Here is a 19734-nt window from a genome sequence, read left to right on the forward strand (position 1 = left end):
TGTACTTTATTTTTTTACATTTTATTGTGTGACTGGCAGCTATTTAAAAATGATGGAAGAATAAAACAATAAAATAAAAATATGCAAATTATGCACTGATCCTAGATGGGATGGGACTGAGTATTTAAGAATATGACTTACACGCTCAATTTCTGTACTGGGGTTTTTCCCAGTTCTAATCCCAAATATCAATCAAAACCCTTTGGTTAGTTATTTTATTCTTTATACTTTCACTAAGGATGCATAGAAAGTTAAATCACTGGTGTTTATCTCCAAAGATATCATTACATTACATGGTTCGACCACTTGAAAAGTCAGTCCTTCCTCAAAATACTCTGCTCTGCCATTAAAGGATCAGGAAGGAAGTTATTAAAAGAGCCATAAAACCAAAGTAACTTTATTGCGCAAACCTCGCTTCTGCTTTACGGGTGGAGTGGGAAACTGAATCGAAATTAAGCAACTACGCAATCAGAATAATTTTTCATTATGCAAATTATTATTCAAAGGGTGTGATCACGTTATACACTCAAAGGAAATCCTGTTGCTAATGAAGGAGAGTTGCACCTGACAACATCTGGGATTATATAGATTTTTCAAAAGATTTTCAAGAAGGACGAGCTTTTCCTACTATATGGAAACATCAGCAAAGGTCTAAGTGAGAGGCCAGAAACCATGTGTGTGGTGGGTGAGTGGGGAATTTAACCCATCCAGTTACTTTTCAACTCACTATAAACTCGGGCAACACAGAAGAAGTATTAAGCGGCTGTGGTGGTTGCAGAGGGGGCTCACAGTACAAATGGGTAAGTGTAAGAGTCTTCACGGTGCAAACACTGTTGCCTATGAAGGCCCTCACTTCGTTCTTGCTGATACCGAGGTTCAAGCCTTCTCCCTAAAGAGGGACATAAAAGAAGTCACAGGTGCAATCAACATTCAAGAATTACAATTACTTCATTATGATCCCCTTTCCACCACGTTGGAGGCCATGCTGTGTCTAAGCCTTATCTGCGTGTGTCTCTCTCTGCAGAATTCCAAGACCTGATATTTTTTCTATAACAGGACAACACTTACTACTAACGGTTTAGATGATAGATACTTCAAAAAATGGTGATTTAATTGTTCCAAATTATATATTATTGACTTCTGGTAATATGGCTAGAAGTTCTATGAGATGAGAATCAATACAGTGCAATGCAATTCTGTTAACTATTGTACTTGTCATGAATCAAGACAGAAAGAAAGGACTGAGGTTTCAGAACTGCTAATAAGCAAGGAGGTTCTACTAAGCATCACCTTGCTGAAAAACAAGAAGGATTAGCCCATCAAATCAAGCCTCCCCTCCCAGCTTCCACCATTCCTGGGTCTGCTCCTAATCCCCCTCACCTCTATGTCCAGGACATTGCCAGGTTTAAGACTAAAAGGGCGGCCACTGGATTCTCGACCAGGCCAGCGCAGGTGGGGATTAGGTTTGTAGGAGAATTCTTGGCCTCCGCTGGCATTGCTAAAAGGAACATGGAATCCGTCCAGTTCAAAAACAAGGTGGCGGAAGTGAGCATTGGATGGCACAGCCGGTGACGGACAAAGTAGGAGAGCGGATGAATTAGCACAGCAAGGTTCCCAGCACTGTGAAGATAATGGGAAAAAGTGGTTTAGAAGATGGCAGGGGGAATTGTTCCTGAACTGTAGCCTCCAACCAAGTCATAACTTTCTCTCTTCTCTTTCCTATACTCACCTCCAATAGATCGCCCACCTCAACACAGGGCCGTGAGGAAGCTGAGGACAGTGGGGCATGAGGGCCGTGCAAAGAATTACAAAATCTTTTTTTCCGGATGCTTTTGCCTGTGGGTGTCTTCTCTCGCTCCAAGATGGCTTTGATGAGGGGTTGTTCCACCACATCCAAATTAGTCCCCTCCACCTGGATGATCCTTCCGCCCCTGGGGAACAACAGCATCCACAAAGACAAGTGTCTCAATCTTCCACTACCCATTGGTCTGATATAGTCACCATGTTAACAAACGTATGATGGAAGAGGCCCTGAACACCTGAACTCAGACTTAACTTTGAGGTTTTCCTGGTTGCTCCCCACTCCTGAAATTTCCTTGCACCCCCTATCTTCATTGTCCAAAACTCTCTTGCTCTCTAAAACAACTCTCCCCCTTTCTTCCTTACTGTGGCTTCACCGTTCTACCCCCAAACACCAACCTGGTCCCACTTCTTTCTCTCCCTAAAAACCTAGGCTTAAACATTCCCTTTTTGCAGAATACTTTGTCTTACCCCTGTGGAATGCTGTGGAGCTCACGTTAAGAAAGCAAAACAAGTTCCTCCGTTGGTGAGCCACGTGATGCAATTCTGGAAGCGGCCACCATTTTCCAAGTGGCCACAATTCAATGAAGTTGCTCAGAAAATGATGGCTGCTTCCAGGATCAACCATATGGTCCAGCAGTGAAGCAACCTGTCCTCCTTCCTAACTCGAATTCTAGAGATCTCTGAAAAGTGATCATGTGATGGGTGACATGGGGTGAGGAGGGTGTGGGGCTCGGTGGAATGGGAAGCAGGCCCAAGGTAGGAGGGGTATGGGAGCTAGGAGGGCTGCAGCATCCTTGTAGTCAGTTATAATGGCAAACAACTGCGGGGTGCTGCAGTGGACATAACGACAATGTCGTAAGTAGCTTTTGCAGGTTCTAGACCTGCCTTAGCCACATTAAACCAGCTAGGTAACCTTGGGCCAGTCACTGTTTCTTAAGTCTTAGGAAGGAGGCAAGGGCAAACCAATTCTGAAAAGCCTTGCCAGGAATACTGCAGGGACTAGTCACCTAGTCACCAGGAATCAAAACTATTTGAAAACCACACCCACAAATGTGAAGTATTATACAAACTTGGTGGAAACAAGGATGATTTGCAAGGATCAAAACTATGGAAAGATATAGGGAATGATGTTCAGGTTAAGCAGGTTTAACTATATTTCCTTTCCTTTTTCTTATGCCATGCCTTTAATTTCTTTCTCTTATTATGTCTTAATCTTTTTCTGTGCAAAAGGGAACAGCATGATTTATACAGTATATGGTTATGAATGTTGAAGAAGCAATCCCTAGGTCTCCTTTCGTTCTCATCAAAGAATACAGAGATGCTTTTAGATTGTGCTGCTGACATACAACCATGTATCCTCTTGTAAAAAAGCCTGACTTTTTCTTTGTCAAACCATTGTTTTATAACACACAAGTTCATACAATCTTAACATGAGCCAGATAAAATGACCCTACAGGCTTTTACCCATGGAAGCTGGTAGATGGGAAGGCCCCAGTGAGCTGTGGATTAGGTGTATAAAGGAAGGGCTTCTCCAGCAATTTACGCAGCACCACGCCATACTTGGCCTGAACAGTTACCATCTGGGGCGTCAAGCTGGCACTGGTACGGCACACAATGGCTCTGGGTTCCACAGGTTCCTCACTGTTGGGATGAAAAGTAAAGAGGTGATATGAAGCCTTGGACAGGATTATGAGGAAATAAAGAGAGGGGAGGGAGAGAAGATGAAAAGAAGCCATTTTACTCACAGGATACAGGGCAGGTTGCCCACGCTGACAGTAATCTCAGGGCCGGTCAGAAGGTCCTCGCCAGAGATGGTTATTCGTGTTCCTCCAGCCATGGGACCAAGGCTGGGGTGGAGGTTGAGAAGGATCGGATCCTGAGAATGGAAGCAACTGTAAGGGCTAATAAGCAGTGTTGGTGGTATTCACAGCATCTGGCTTGTCTTTCCTCCCCCTCCCCAGAATACCAACCATGACACAGGAACATTGTGTCACAGGCACATTGCAAGCAAATGTGCCTAGCTCAGCCCATTCTTATACCCAGTTCCAAGCTTCTTTAGAACAAACTCTGAATGTCCCCCACTCCCGCCTCCCCTGTCAGACATTGACCTGGTAGGTGAAGTGGTTCTTGGAAATCCCTGGGGGGCGATCTCCTATGGTGACCTGAACAGGGCCAGATAACCCTCGTTTTCCAGGGGGCACGTTACAGACGATCCTGTAGGGAACAGCAGGAAGGCCCTATTGTGAGAAAGCCTGCAGAAATTCACAGCAGGACTGCATTTTTCAAGAATGAAAAAGGGCGCAGGCTCTGGTGAGAACACCTTTTGAAAATAGATCTCTAGGTCTTTTCATTAGCTAAGAACAATGTAGTACAGAATCAGAAATAAGAGGAGTTTTTTCCAGCTCCTATTCTTGATTGGTTTTGGACAAAAACTCTGGAGTTCAGCCTAGCTATAGATTTAGCCTGGCATTCTGGCTATGCTTTTTAGTATTTCCTCAGCCCTTTATCTGATGGGAATGTTAATGGCCACTTTCATGGGACTGATGAGAATGAATGCCATGTCAATTACATTGCTTAAAATGCTGCAAAAACCGTTGCATTCCCCTATGGAAAGTTTGAGTTTGAAGCTTTTTTGCTGGAAAAAACAGTGTTAAGAGAAGCACTGTAGATGTAGGGAAAGAGATAAAATGGAGGTTCCTACTCCAGAGGTATTACTATTTCTTTAATATTAGAAGGTGTTGGTATCCAAGAAATTGATTGGTAACAGATTCTGAATACATAAAAGTACTTCAGATGAAGGAAAAGTTGCTGATTTAGACAACGTTATAGGAGGCTTAGGCAAATTCTTGAAACATAAAAAGATTAGTATCATAAAAGCAACAAATCACAGACTAGTTTTATGTATCGTCTTAAAATTGGGATTTGCTTATAGTTTGTAAAATAATCTGATATTGATCAAATTCATCGATCATGCTAAGCCATAAATACCTTCTTTACAAACTGTTATAATTAGATTCAACCAATATGTTACAGCAAAAATAAGCAAGTCACATTTTAGCTTAGTGCAATGCATGAAAAGAGCCACTGAATGATACTTGCTGGAAATCAACAATTCACCCAGACTACTGTCAGCCTCCCTGTTTTATTTAGCAAATGAAATACATTCTTGAAAACTGAATCCAAGACTGAGTCAGATATTTATGTTTAATGTTCGATAAGAAGACTGCACATTCAACTCATCATCATTAGCTCATATAGGCTGATTCAGGCTTGATAAGTAAAGCCATGTTAGTCAAATTAATTGCTGCCAGTTTCCTCAAAGATCATATTTCTGTGCAGCTCTAAACCAAATGCTCACTGCTTTCATTTCAAAGAACGGCAGCATGTGGGCAGCAGCCCTTACCGAGTGGAAACTATGTACTGAGCTGGATCAGGAACACAAGGCAGCCCAGCTACAAGCACGCTTCTGGCCACATCCTCAAAGCGATGACCCAGGTTGGATCCTATCACAGTGAGAGCCATTTCCCCTTCCAAAGGTCCAGTGAGTGGAGATATCTAGGAAACAGGATGACATGGCATTATGGCGTTGCAGCTCTAAATTGGCTGCTTTCTTCAAATTCTGTTAAAAGACAAAAATATTAGCACTGGTGTTACAACCAAGGATGTCTCCTGTAATCTGGCGGTGCAACTCCCAATGGATTTTGAAGGGTAGCTGGATTGAAACAATTGGCTTAACATGGAAGAGTTTTGGTTCTATCTAATTAGTGAATTACTGAAAAAGTGACAGGTATATGTGTATGTGGCAAGACTAAGGTGGTAAATCTAGATCTGAGGTTTCAGGGGAAAATTCTCATATTCTTTCCTGTATTAAAAAAAAAATCTGCATGCAGAACAACTGGGCAGTGAGACTATGGGCCCAGTGATGTTGCTTCTCACCGAGTAGATGATGGGCGACGGGCAAGTAGCAACACCAAGTTTGGACGGACAGGAGTTCTCATAGACACAGCCAGTCTCCTCTTCCAGCTGACACCAGACACAGTGGAAATGCTGGGGGACCGCTTTGCAGCGACTGCAGTCCGAACGGTCAACAGAACAGTTGTACAAAGTCACTGAGAGGAGGAAAAAAGACAAGAGGTGAACACGATTTTAACGCTGTCCTGCTAAGACTGCCTTCCCTGTGCTAGACAAATCTCCCTGCTATCCGGGGAAGATAAGCTAGTGCAAAGCCACTGGATTTTCAGAGGAGCAAGGCATTGGTGAGCATCCTCGAAGTTGGGAAAATCCAAGCTTAAAAAATATTTGCACTACATTGTAAGCTTCCACGAAGTATGCATTTTGTTTAAAGAGATAACAAATATTTGTTTCTTTTGGATCATGTATTTTGTCCTTCACAGTACTGTGATTTTGGTACTTTGGGAAAGGCTCTTTTGAGTGAAACCCAAACCATAATCACCAACCTCTGTCTTCCTTTCCCTGCCCAGATTTTTTTTCTTTAATTGAAAAAAGAAAACAGAGTATCAACCGAACATTATGAATAAACAAATTCAAAATAAGAAAGAACATTACACAAGCAACGGGGAGAAGTCTTGTATATTCGTAAAGAGAAAGAGGTTGGTATGGCTGAAAGGGATATGTGGTTAATAGAGCAAAAAGATGTAACAATTACAATTCTTTAATTAAATAAGGAATCATTGAAACTCTAGAGTCTAGACTTACAAATTTTTCAGCAGTTCTATAACCCGTACTTTCAGTTCTTTTTGGTCTAAAGCAGACATGTCAAACACAAGGCCCGGGGGCCAGATCCGGCCCGCAAAGTGGTTTCATGCGGCCCGCGAAGCCATCCTGGAAACAGTGAGGGAACGGCCCCCACTGCCTTGGCTCTGGCCCAGAGACCCTCCTTCTGCCAGAGACCCCCAGATCTGTCCCATTCCTGCCCAGGCCCCCATAGGCACCCTCGATGCGAACGATGTAGAGCTGTCCACGCCCACCCAGTAGGCCACGCCCACCCTGGCCACACCCACCCAGTAGGCCACGCCCACCCTGGCCATACCCACCTGGCCCCTTGAGGGCAACCACAATGCTGATGCGGCCCTTAATGAAATTGAGTTTGACACCCCTGACTCTAAAGTAAAAGATATTTTTATTTTTCATTTTGTAGCTTTAAATCTGACAGGAAAGAGAAAACCTGAAGGTGTCTTAGAAGTATAAGAATACATAAATTGGAAGGGAAGATATTGAACTTCTAATCCAATCCCCTTCCCAGTGCAGGGATCCACTAATCATCCCTGAAGGTGGTCATCTTTGTTCTGCTTTTAGCTGCAATAAGACAACAGGTTCACCTTTTCTATGTGACAGCTCTTTACACCACTGTAACTTATTAATGTTCTGTATAGACCAGGGGTAGGCAACCTCGGCTCTTTTATGACTCATGGGACTTCAACTCCCAGAATTCCTGAGTCAGCAATGAGTCATAAAAGAGCCGAGGTTGCCTACCCCTGGTATAGACCAACTCCATTAATACTTCCTTAGAGGGGTTGATTTCAAACCCCTGCCATTCTCTTTTAAACTGCAAGGTCTGGAATTAAGCTTAGTACAATGTATTCCAAGTGTGATTTAACCAGAGCACAATACAATGGAACTATTATCTTTATGATCTGAATTACATGCTTCCATTAATGCAGTCCCAATCTAACTGGCCTTTCTAGACTATTTACCTAGATCTTTGTTAATTTGCATTAAAATAGAAGATAATTTCAAAATGATCAGTTGAGAAATTCTGAAGCTATATTATATTGTTAAAACATTGTTAAAAGCCGTGGTTTGCACAGTGGTTAGAATGTAGTACTGCAGGCTTCTTCTGCTGACTGCCATCTGCCTGCAGTTCGGCAGTTACATTTCCACTGGCTCAAGGTTGACTCAGCCTTCCATCTTCCGAGGTTGATAAAATGAGGACCCAGATTGTTGGGGGCAGTATGCTGACTCTGTAAAACCACTGAGAGCGCGCTGTAAAGCACTGTGAAGCAGTATATTAGTCTATGTGCTATTGTTATTAAAATTGTATCTATATTTTTTGTTCTGCTAATAAGTTTAGCATATAAAATTTAAAAAAAAAGATCAACAAAGATAATTTGAAATGTTTTACTCTATCTTATTTCCAAAGCTTTGTTCAAAATGAGTAAGCAAATGGGCACTACAACTGACAGTGATAATTGCTGGCAACCTGATTACAATTCTTCCAACACAATCTCGACATTTTCAAATAATTCCACCACTTTTAACAATGCACTGATCAGAAAGATTTTTGAATCCATAGAGAGCAGAAGCCCATTTCTCCTTTTTTTAGGACTAAAGGCAAAGATTCCCTTAAATTAGAGAACTGCACACATCACAAAACCAAAACACCAATCCCTTACCATAAAGATCTTCATGGCTATCAAGGCGTTGGTTATCCCCCACTACAATATAGAGAGGCACACGCAGTTCTGGGAGGGCTTGGCTGTAGCTGTATGTTTGTGACTGACACCTCACATGATGGGATGCTTCCTCTTCCCTTTCTTCCAGGGATGCCGGAACAAAAATCAGGGCTCCTTCCACTTCCAATACACAGAAGACTGTTGCTGGATCCTAAGGGGTGGAGGGAGGGTACAACAGGGCTATGCACACATCATCTGTTCTTCTCAATTTTTGTCCCAAAAGTTACCCTACCTTTAATCCCATATTCCTAGGAGTCACAGACATCCTTCCAATATTCAGAATTCTTTAAGGGAGGAGAGCTTTAGCATATTTCACTTTGTCTAGGCATCCCAAAGCAGAGGACTTTCTCAAAGCCTCCCCTTTTCACCCTTACGCCTCTTCTGAGGACTCTTGGTTTACCTTGCTTATTGCTAAGTGCAGATTCCAGGCCACCAGATTGATTGGCATTTCCACATTGACAGGAATCAGGGGGACTTCTCCATCCCCTCCCACACTGGGACATGCAGCTCGACCCCGAGGTTCTCCCTGGGATTCTTCAACCGGTGCCTAGGAGAAATGGACAGATTAGGTGCAGCTTCAGGCTTCGTGTTCTTTCCTGCCCATTTGTTCTGGAAAGCTAGGAGACCCATGCTCCGAAGTATGTATTACTCACCTTGTGATTGTAGACAAGCCCCTCTTTATTTGGGCAGGGCCCTTCAGAGACACAGCGATGACTAGATGGACACCAGTGGCACATCCAGGGGCTGTCTATACATGTTCCACATCTATTGGAGAAAGGAGGATCAGAGAAGAACTACCTTTAACTAAGATTATGTGAGATCAGCAAGGTAGGAAAAGCTTGGCTGCTGGAATTCTTTTCAACCCCTTAACTTAGGGTTTCTCAACCACAGCAACTTGAAGATGTGTGGATTCAACTCCCAGAATTCCCCAGCTAGCATTTTCAACTTGCCAAGGTGGAGAAGCAATGCCTTTACCCTAGCTCTGCTCTGGCTTAGGCGCCTGGGAAGAAGAGGAAAGGAGGCTTAGCATGGAGAAAGCATCCAGCCCATTTTTAACCTGATTTTTCTCTTGTCAACCACTATTCCCATAGCAACTTTGGTAATATTCTCTTCACTTCTAGGAAACATATCCTGCTGATGGTCAGAATTTCAATCTCCTAACCTTTTCAAAACCCCACTGAGTTGGAAAGGAATAGGGGTGTTTATTCTCTTAAAAAAAACTCAGCCTGCTGAGAAGAACTTCTCATCTGTCTTTTTCTTAAGTAAGTAGGTTTCTCATATTTAGAGCAAGCAGCAAAGTAATTCAAAGATTGAACCTCTGACCCAGAGGTAGCTGAGGAAGATGGTACTGGTGAGAGGGGAAGAGCTTCATGTTCTAGGGTGCGTCTTTGTATGAACAGGACATTTTTGTCATCAGGATAAATTATGAAACATGAGAAATACAGATGTAGCAATAGCAATAGCACTTAAGACTTATATACCGCTTCATAGTGCTTTACAGCCCTCTCTAAGCAGTTTACAGAGTCAGCCTATTGCCCCCAACAATCTAAGTCCTCATTTTACCGACCTTGGAAGGATGGAAGGCTGAGTGAACCTTGAGCCGGTGACACTCGAACTGCCGAACTGCTGGCAGCCAGCAGTCAGCAGCTTGCAGTACTACGTTCTAACCACTGCGCCACCAGGGCTCTTGTATGTGCCTACGCAGTGCTTTTTTTGTAAAAGAAAAAGGTGCCAGAACTCACACATGTCATACAACCTGCCTTGCCTACCCTACAAGGTTCCATTCAAAAAAGGTGCCGGAACTCCGTTCTGAGCGTTCTATGAGAAAAAAAGCCCTGTGCCTACGTAATCTGCACACTTCAGAAGAAAATATTAGTACTCCACTTTTCATGTGCAGAAATCCAAAATTTTAGTGCAAGAACAGATATGGTGCTGCTTCAATTTAATGCTTCTTGTTAGTCATAAACCTGCAGCCTTTGCCACCCACACCACCCTGCCTCCATCCCCACTCAACATTCGCTCACGGGAGGGAATCAGCGAGGTGGCTCACGGCATTACAGTTGTAGAAGGAAAATCCCAGAGAAGTTATGACAACATCCTGGAACATCAGAGCTAACGTCACAGTCACATGGTCTGAGAAAGAGAAAGGAGAGGTACCCGAAGTCAATTTTCCCCCATCCAAGTAGCCAGCGAGAGAACATGTCATGCATGCCCACACAACACTTATACAAACAAGCCTCTTATCTTCTTGAAATATCTTCCCCTGTGCTAAAAGACTTTTCTGAAAATGAATTTGTTTTATAGCCTATTATATACTACATAACTATATAATGTAAATAAATAATTATATAATATAACTCTAACAGCACTTTGGGGGGGGGGGGGTTGTAACTTCCAAAGCAATAAAGATAGCTTGATGTATAATCTTGAAGATGGATTGCAAAGGTAACCCAAGTAGGCTTTTGAAACCTAGAATACAGAATGTTCATAATGTGCAGCCACCCATCGAAGCAGGATAAATAAATAAATAAACAAGAGGAAATGCTATTATTCAGATGGGCTGGGCTGGGCTGGGCTGGGCTGCACCCCTTCACACTGTAGATTAGGACTGACATCTTGAGCAGGTCCACCTTACATGGAAGTCCCTCTGGACAGAAAAGCAACATGACAGGGAAACCGGAGTAGCAAACTTGTATCTGACCTGGTAGTGCTTGATCTGGATTTTTTAAAATATGAAATGATGGGCAAGTGATTAGACAAATCCTAACCAAGTGTCCAAAGGGGAACAACTTAGATCTCAGCAAGATCTAAGCCTTAATCTTACTTTTGAAGGACCTACTCAAACTAAGAACCAGAACCAGGATCAGAATTTTTCTTGTTCAAAGTGTTAAAACCTTGGAAACATTTGTGTTAGGTCTTCATGAGAAGTCACAGGTGAGCTAAAGGGTTTATCTCTATATGCAAAATTGCATGAATAGGCAAAGCAAGAAGACTGGTAGTTTGAATATCATACAATGTTCTCCTTAGACAACACAGAATACCTTGCTACTGGTAAAGGTAAAGGCTTTCCTTGTCCAGTCATGTTCGATTTTACAGCGGGGCTGCTCATCTCCATTTCTCAGCCAAGAAGCCAGCTTTGTCTCAAGACATTTTCTGTGGTCATGTGGCTAGCAGGACTATACGCCAAACTGCTTGAAATGCTGTTACCTTCCCATCAAAGTGGTACGTATTAATCTACTCGCATTTACATGCCTCCAAACTGCTAGGTGGGCAGGAGCTGGGGCAAGTAACGGGAGCTCACCCTGTCATGTGGTTCTCAGTTCTTCAACTCAAGCTGTCTGCTTTCCAGCTGACAAGCTCAGCAACTTTAACCACTCAGCCAGCATACCCCCAACTTGCTACTGGAACTAAAGGCCACTCCCACTCTACAATCTGAGTAAGGCAGTGAAATATTTTGCACACACTAATCCTACCCAGAGCAAACCCTCTGAGTAAGTTATCATGTAAATTAAAGCATTGCTTATGATTGTAAAGCATTTTTTTTGCATCTGGGAGGGCTCAAAGAAGAAGACAAGGAAATTTCATTCCTTAAAAAAAGTATTTCATTACCCTAATGTGGATGACCAGAAAGCAGTAACTAAGGCTGCAACTTTTCAAGGGGCGGCTCTGATTTTAACAGTGACCTGATTGCAGATGTTGAGCAAAGTCAAGTATTTATCAACATACAGGCCACTTCTTTATTTGAGAAGGGTTTGATGCTCATTTTCTAATCTATATTTTATTTATACACCAGTGTGGGGACTCATAATCGGTCAAGATGCCATATCATAAGAAAAGTAGGCTTGCCTCCTCCAGTGCCCTCACTGGCTATGTAGCCCGAGAAGCAGTATTTGATTGGCTAAGGTTGCTTCTATTCTAATTGGTAGGGAAATTATTTAAATTAAAATGACACATAGCTAAGCCTAAATTGCTGATGCAATACTTTTCCACCTAGCATACTATGCTCTGGCTAAAACTACCTTCATTAAGTAGCATCAGAATGCAGTGCACTCAGGACAGGAGTCATACATAAGCCCCTTGCTTACCTTTGCCTTCTTGGATAGGTGGCACCTGCTCAGGAACAGGTGATAAGCAGTGGATCCAAGAGTCTTGCAGCTGGGCCTGGCTTTCTTGGGTCCCGAATGCACAGTGGTAATGCTGTCCTTCACCCAGTGCAGGGAGATTGGGAATCAACAATGAGATCTGAGTAGAACAGGAAATTATTTTCTTGGAATACAGAGCAATTGAGGTCTTTGGCTTAAATGTGATTTAACACTTCAATAATAAATCTTTGGAAGATAAAGCATTTTATAAATTTGAGTGAGATACTAATGTATGCATTAACCGCCTTAACCACAATACCTTGGGGCATATGGGTGAAAACAGGCTTGAAATTAATCCAGGCAATGCAAAGAGTTTCATTTCTCATGTGCAACTATTCATGGGATGATGGATAGGTCAGTTGCTAAATCATAATAAATCCACTTCTCAGTTTTCACTGTTTCACGCACCTCTGTCTGTGTTTCTCGACTCTGATTGGCTGGTAAAATTTGTTCCACTCTCAAGCACTGGTTCTCATCTCCATAACTCCAGAGCCAGTGATTGGTTAGCTCATGGTGTTCACATTCCAATTTCCGGGTACAACTGCCAATCACATTAGAGATGAAGAGAAAGAAGCAGGGTTTGTACATGTTAGGCTAAAATAAGACTGGTTATTTATTCTTTGTATTCTGTAAAAACCCAGCCAGCATAGTTGATTTACGATTCAGTGAGTCGAATGCATCCAAACAATTGGATTTAATTTAATAGACCATGGTTCATTTAGCAATGGAACAGGGCATTGTGCAACCCGGTCAGAATTCATCTCTCTTCTTTTTAAACAACTCCTTCATATTCTTCATTTCCTCATCAGAGACCCACCTGCTCTGTAGGACACACCAGCCACAAAAGGGGTCTTCAGCATGCAGGCATGAGGTACAATCCTGGAAATTAGAGCATTCTGAGACTGGGATCTTGGTCACCTGAGTCAGAGTGAACAATATATTATTATATATTTTGTTTATATGGGTAGGAAAAGTTATTCATGTTGTACTTTTACGGCAGACACAAGCAGAAGAATCTACCTAATTTGCATCAAGTTTTCTACCAGACTATATAAATGGCAATTCTTTTCTAAAAACAAGGCTTGCCGGTTTGTTTTGGCAGAATTTCAAAGGTTCCAAAGGCAGATGAAAGATTTAAATAAGAAATGGGCTAAGGGTAAGGAATAAAAGGAGCAGCTTATAATTTGGTTGGGACTGATCCGCAAAAAGGTTTCTGGTTGCCTGTGTTAAACTGGAATATTAATAATAATAATAATAATAATAACAACAACAACAACAATAACAACAACAACAACAACAAAACAACAACAACAACAACAACAACAACAACAACAATAATAATAATAATAATAATAATAATAATAATAATAATAATAATAAAAATTCTGGAGGCTTATGTTGGTTGCCAAAGGCAGGGATCAACCCTATAATCCAGTAATCTAATAAAGGGAAATAATTTACCTCTGAGCTAATGGAAAATATACACACAACAACCTATGCTGTATTTTTTATACAACTTTTTTATATTAAACAAAAATACTCCCAGGCAGAAGAAGAAAACAACAAAGACTCCACAACAGGTTTTCTTAAGCCCAGATATAGTGCAGAGTTTCCTGCCTGACAAACAGATGGGAAACAGCAGCAAGTGGATGGATCACCTGGGAAGCTGTCATCACATACAGGTAGCCCCTACTACTGTCGAGTAGCAGGTCTGAGTTGACAGGGGAATTCTGGCCAGTGGGCATTGTGCTGTAGATCTGTGCCACGGAGCCATTCAGATAAACCTAAACAAAATAACAGAAGCGTCACTGCCTGTTCTCATGATGCCGAGTACAGCGGTCTCTAACCTGAAGCCACCAAGATGCCAATGGACTTCAGTTCCCAGAAATCCCAACTAGTCCCAACTGGCAACTGCCTGAACAAGTCCCTAGAGGGGTTTTTTGGGGGCAAGATTTCAGAAGTGGTTTACCTTTGCGTGCTTCCTAGGTGAGAGAGAGAGAGAGAGAGAGAGAGAGGGGGGGGGGGGGACTGGCCCAAGGTCACCCAGCTGACTTTATGCCTAAAGCAGGACTACAGGCTCTGTAAATAGGCATTGGGAGGGGGGGCTAGGTGGAGGACAGACTTGTTTTCAAGGTACATATAACTGCATTTTAGTCTGGACTCGTTCATTCCTTCTTTTCAGCAGCTGTTTTAAATTCCATTCAAAACTAAGGAGTTTTCCAGGTGTAGTCTGAAGGCGTGTAGCAACAACTGCGATTCCCTGGAACCACTTTTCTGTACTGGTCGCTCTCGGCGCTGTTTACAAACGACGGGAGTGGGATGGTTCTGGCACAACTGGAAGAGGGCACTCTGGGGAAGACGGTTCTGTAAAATGAACCAAAGGCCTTTAAAATAAGGGGGTTGTTGGGCAGGTTACAGTGAGGTGGGTTGATGATTTACATTTATGATGTACGCCACCCTAAACTGAGTGGATGGTAGGAAAACTCCGTAAAACAAATAAAAACCATGAATGCTAAAGCATTGTGAAACTGCTTGGAAAAAATAGCTATGAAATGTAGAGAGGTACAGGTGCTTCTTTTATCTGAACTGGCTCGGTTTTTAAGACTTCCCCTTCCAGTTGAAAGAGACATCAAGAAGAAGCTGGGAAATTAAGGCTAAAGATCTAAATGAAGACACTCTCCCCATGGTAGCAAAACTAAATAATGAACAGTTTGCTGTCCCTGAGTAACACCCCAACAAGTGACACCTGAAGCAGCCACTGTACCTCAGACTTGCAGTAGGACCAGCCATTCTGCTGAGACCTGAAAAACAGCGTGAACTGATATACTGAAGTGAACAGAAGCTCCATTTCTCTGCTCCAGGATCTGCAACCTTTTCCTGTTTCTTTTTTGTTTTTTTAATTGTAAAGAGAAGGATATAGTTGACACTTAAGATCCATTTATTGGGTTATGAACTAGCCTTGCAAGTTAGAGGTTGGTTAAAAAAAGACAGTTATTTGGCAGCCCAATCAAAGCCCCATTCCCTCTGTATCTGTGTGCATGTGATGTCAACCCACATGCAGAAGAGAAGGGGCTTTGATTGCCTTGCTGTGGCCCTAATATATATTTTTTTACCTCTTGCCTTGCTGACACTGCTGCATCTCATAACACCTTATATTACCGGTAATACAAACTGGGCCATTGGAAGCATTTTCACATTACTTTATACTTTAGTGTATACTTGCAAGACATTTCCCTGAAAGAGCTCAGCCCTTAAAGGAAGCATATAAAAATAAATGTTAAAACACAGCATAGAAATTAAAAAAGAAAACAAATGGGGCAGTTGAAGTCCAGGGTCCTGCCCATTCATATACTTCAAGGCTTTGTTATACTGTATCTCCAAGAGTCCTATCATCCTATCCATCAAATCCCACTAGCAAACCACTGGTCAAATTTTAGTGGCAAACAACTTGGGAATAGACTCTTAAACATCTGAAAGGCTCGGGTTAGAAAAAAAGATGTTGATAAATGCTGATGTATTAATTTTCAATTTTAATTTCTGTTGCTTCATAGATCAATTAATCAGAATTTTCACTCGAAACTTAAAATGATCAGAGACAGAGTATCGTATTTTGGACGTGTGATGCAAAGACACTGAAAATATGGGGAAAAGTTGGAGGGAAGAAAAAAAAAAGGATGACCAGCAGTTGCTGCATGGGTACAATTATGACAACAATGAATGCACCATTGAGAGACCAAAAATGCCAAGCTGGAGGCAGAGGGTCCTGGAGACAATCCGTCTATGTGGGTTGCTAAAAGTCAACACTGAGTTGATAGCATTTAATAAATTGCAGTAGTGACAATACAGATTTTGAGTAAACTTGGGAGGTTTGGAAAATTGTACCTTCAATTTTAAGGGAAAATGTTCTAGGTCTAGGACAGGGGTAGGCAACCTTGGCTCTTTTATGACTCATGGACTTCAACTCCCAGAATTCCTGAGCCAGCATAGCTGAGTTTTTCTGAAGCAGAGCTGGCTCAGGAATTCTGGGAGTTGAAGTCCATGAGTCATAAAAGAGCCAAGGTTGCCTACCCCTGGTCTAGGACAACAATGGCAAAAATATATGTGATATTTACTTAGGCTTCTCTGCTTTTCTTGAACTCTTGTAAACGTTCACTTACGATAGGGGGAATATTCATTTTATTTGATATTGAATTCAATTTGCTAAATATTAATTTAAATTCCTAACTATTGGATGCATTGGCTTGGTTTATGGATGTTCTTTGAAGTATTTGTATTCTTCTGGGTCTCTAGAATGCACAGACATCTGAAGCTATAAAACTACTGGCCTGATCAACCAGATTCTGACACCTTTGACTGACTAAACCTTCTAACTGTGATCCTTTTAACTGGATGCTGCAGATTCTGAGTTTTGAAGTAAGATAAGTGCTACATTACTGAGCTACAGTATCCCATTTCAGTTTTTTACCCATACAGGCTACTTTCACATCATATGTTTGGTCTGTGTTTCAGTGATTCTATGAATCCAGCCATTGTGATTTGTAAATTATAGGTTATATGGTTTAGATTGAGATATGAAAACAGCCTTTGTAGCTTGCTCAGCAAAGCATGGTGTGATGTAAGAATTCCATTCCATGCTTTTGTCTTGGAATAGCTGTTCTACAGAATAATTTGTCACAGTATGCTTCTTTTGCTGGCTATGGGTTCATAGTTTCTATGCTTTATCCAGCCCATAAAGGGTGCTTGGTGTAATTTATTCTAGCTCATTTCATATACCACCTACTTCCATGCCGAGTATTATCCAAACACGTCTTCTTAAGAGAGGGTAGACCTCCATTCCTGGCCCATGCTTATGGGATTTGGTGTCTAACATTTATTATTTATTTATTTTTTTATTTATTTTAATTCCATTTATATCCCGCCCTTCTCCGAAGACTCAGGGCGGCTTACAAGCTTAGCAGTACATGCCTTTAAGATGCCTGCCAGGAAGTTATCCTTGATTGTTAGCTTCCAAGCCTATCAAACATGACAATATTTACTCTTTACTTGCAAAGGCATGTTAAAATGTATGAGGAAAAAGCTATTGGGCACTTAGGTATTACAGTGAAGCCTTATTTTAATGAACCAATTGGGAGAAGATATGTCTGTTATTCCCAAATGTCTGTTAAATGTAAAAACATGTTATTTCGGTGATTTATCACATCTGTATCATGATGCCATTCGGCAAAATAATGTTGTTGTTGTTAGTTGCGAAGTCGTGTCTGACCCATCGCGACCCCATGGACAATGTTCCTCCAGGCCTTCCTGTCTTCTACCAGCAAAATAATGTATGTTCTTTCAAATCCTGAATTTACACAATTGATGTAAATGATATAATAGGCATCAATTGCAGATTGACATCATTACAGAAATGGTATAAATTTTTCCATGAAAGTCGTAAAATTAAGATTATTTAACTGGCCTTCTCCAGATCAGGAGTCCCCAACTCCTGGTCCAGGTACCAGCACCGGGCCACAACATGCCAGAAACTGATCTGCACAAACTAGCAAAGACCCATCTGTGAGATGCAGGCAGCACATGAAACCATGCCCCCATCTGGTCCATGGAGAAACCTCTCTCCATGGAACTGTTCCCTGGTGCCCAAAAGGTTTGGGGGCTGCTGCTCTAGACGACTTCAGATGCAATAGATTTATTCATTCTTTGAAGGAAGGGGGGGGGGGCTGGATGGAAATTTGGTCCACTATAACCAACTTTTTCTAAATGAGTGGGGTGTCTGTTAAATCAAGGTTTCGCTTATTCTGAAATGCAGTGCTGGGAGATATTACTCTGTGGGATTTTTTTTCCCCCAAGTGAAAAACTGCAAGGGTAGCCAGTGGCAATCTCTCCCAGTCAGTTTTCTGTTGACAGCCATCTCAGCCATAAATTTACAAAGTGCTTTACGAGCAGGCAGGAAGGCGGCAGCAGCAATGAGGAATAACATTGATGCACGGTAGGCCTTTGTGTGGGAAAGCCTGACCAGATAAGAGCTGTGTGCATAGATTGGTGTGTTTGTGGAGCTAGGCTCGTTTATGCCTCAAGTACCCTCTTATCCTGAAATATTATTGGGTTTTAGAAGGAGTGATCTCTTATGTAATTGCAGCATGAGAGAGGGAGAGGGAGGGGGGTGGTTAAAGTGCTGGCTAGGAGATGGTGAGTTCTAATCCTGCTTTAGGCATGAAAGCCAGCTGGGTGACTTTGGGCCAATCACTCACTCTCAGCCAACCCACTTCACAAGGAAGGAATATTACCGGTATGTATGTTCACTGCTTTGAGTTACCTTTAAAATAATAAAGGCAGGATAAAAATCTAATAAACAAACAAACCTCATTCTCAAAAGAAACCAATGGGACATTGAGAATAACAGACATACCTCTTCCTAATTGGTTCATCAAAACTAGGCTTCACTGTAATATTTAAATGCCCAACAGTTTTCTCTCGTACATTTTAACAAGCCTTTGCAAGCAAAGAGAAAATATGTTTGATAGGCTTGGAAGTTAACAGTCAAAGTTACTATGATGTTAACTAATTCTTCAGCTCTATAGGTAAAGGTAAAGGTTCCCCCGCACATGCGTGCTAGTCGTTTCCAACTCTAGGGGCCGGTGCTCATCTCCGTTTCAAAGCCGAAGAGCCAGCGCTTGTCCGAGGACGTCTCCATGGTCATATGGCCGGCATGACTAGATGCCAAAGGCGCACGGAGCGCTGTTACCTTCCCACCGTAGTGGTCCCTATCTTTCTACTTGCATTTTTATGTGCTTTCGAACTGCTAGGTTGGCAGAAGCTGGGACGAGTAACAGGCGCTCACTCTGCTACGCGGCACTCGGGATTCGACCCGCCAGACTGCCGACCTTCTGATCGACAAGCTCAGCGTCCTAACCCACTGAGCCACCGTGTCCCTCTTCAGCTCTATACAAGCTCACTTTAAAGTGAGCTCTGCTGAAAGCTCTACTATACTAAATTCTGGATGAACTGTGGTAGCTTCAGCCTGGGAGAAACACCAGTTCGCTTCCTATCTAAGTCATGAAGATCACTTTATGCTAAGACGTGGTTTACTGAATCAACCTGGGTGCCTTTAATATATTAAGCTCCAAACCATGATTTACAAAACTACAATTAGCTGAATTAAACATGCTTACTCAGAACTAACCCAAACACATTTATTTGTAACACACTGAAGCCTGATTTGCCTTAAAAGTAATCCTAAAGCAGCTTAGCCATCGTTTCTCAGCATAAATAAATCTACTTCAAATCTTAAGGATAAAACAAGATAAAAATAAATCTCA

At 42.0% G+C, this 19734-nt stretch overlaps 1 protein-coding gene across 7 annotated transcripts in view; it reads right to left on the reverse strand.

The window, feature by feature from the left end:
* Positions 1-19734, reverse strand: part of PLXNB3 (plexin B3) — a 63209-nt gene that overhangs the window by 26280 nt on the left and 17195 nt on the right. For all 7 annotated transcript variants that reach the window (XM_083355757.1, XM_083355758.1, XM_083355763.1 and 4 more), the window contains 16 exons: positions 14077-14202; positions 13236-13336; positions 12827-12959; positions 12362-12518; positions 10301-10409; positions 8930-9041; positions 8677-8823; positions 8217-8427; positions 5740-5912; positions 5207-5358; positions 3912-4017; positions 3549-3679; positions 3268-3444; positions 1730-1931; positions 1381-1620; positions 728-889 (listed from right to left, as the gene is read on the reverse strand). In XM_083355757.1, coding sequence (XP_083211883.1) covers positions 728-889; positions 1381-1620; positions 1730-1931; positions 3268-3444; positions 3549-3679; positions 3912-4017; positions 5207-5358; positions 5740-5912; positions 8217-8427; positions 8677-8823; positions 8930-9041; positions 10301-10409; positions 12362-12518; positions 12827-12959; positions 13236-13336; positions 14077-14202 — 2439 coding nt within the window. The remainder of the gene's footprint in view (positions 1-727; positions 890-1380; positions 1621-1729; positions 1932-3267; positions 3445-3548; positions 3680-3911; positions 4018-5206; positions 5359-5739; positions 5913-8216; positions 8428-8676; positions 8824-8929; positions 9042-10300; positions 10410-12361; positions 12519-12826; positions 12960-13235; positions 13337-14076; positions 14203-19734) is intronic.

Source organism: Vipera ursinii, assembly GCF_947247035.1.
Source record: "Vipera ursinii genome assembly, chromosome: 2".
Lineage (NCBI taxonomy): Eukaryota > Metazoa > Chordata > Lepidosauria > Squamata > Viperidae > Vipera > Vipera ursinii.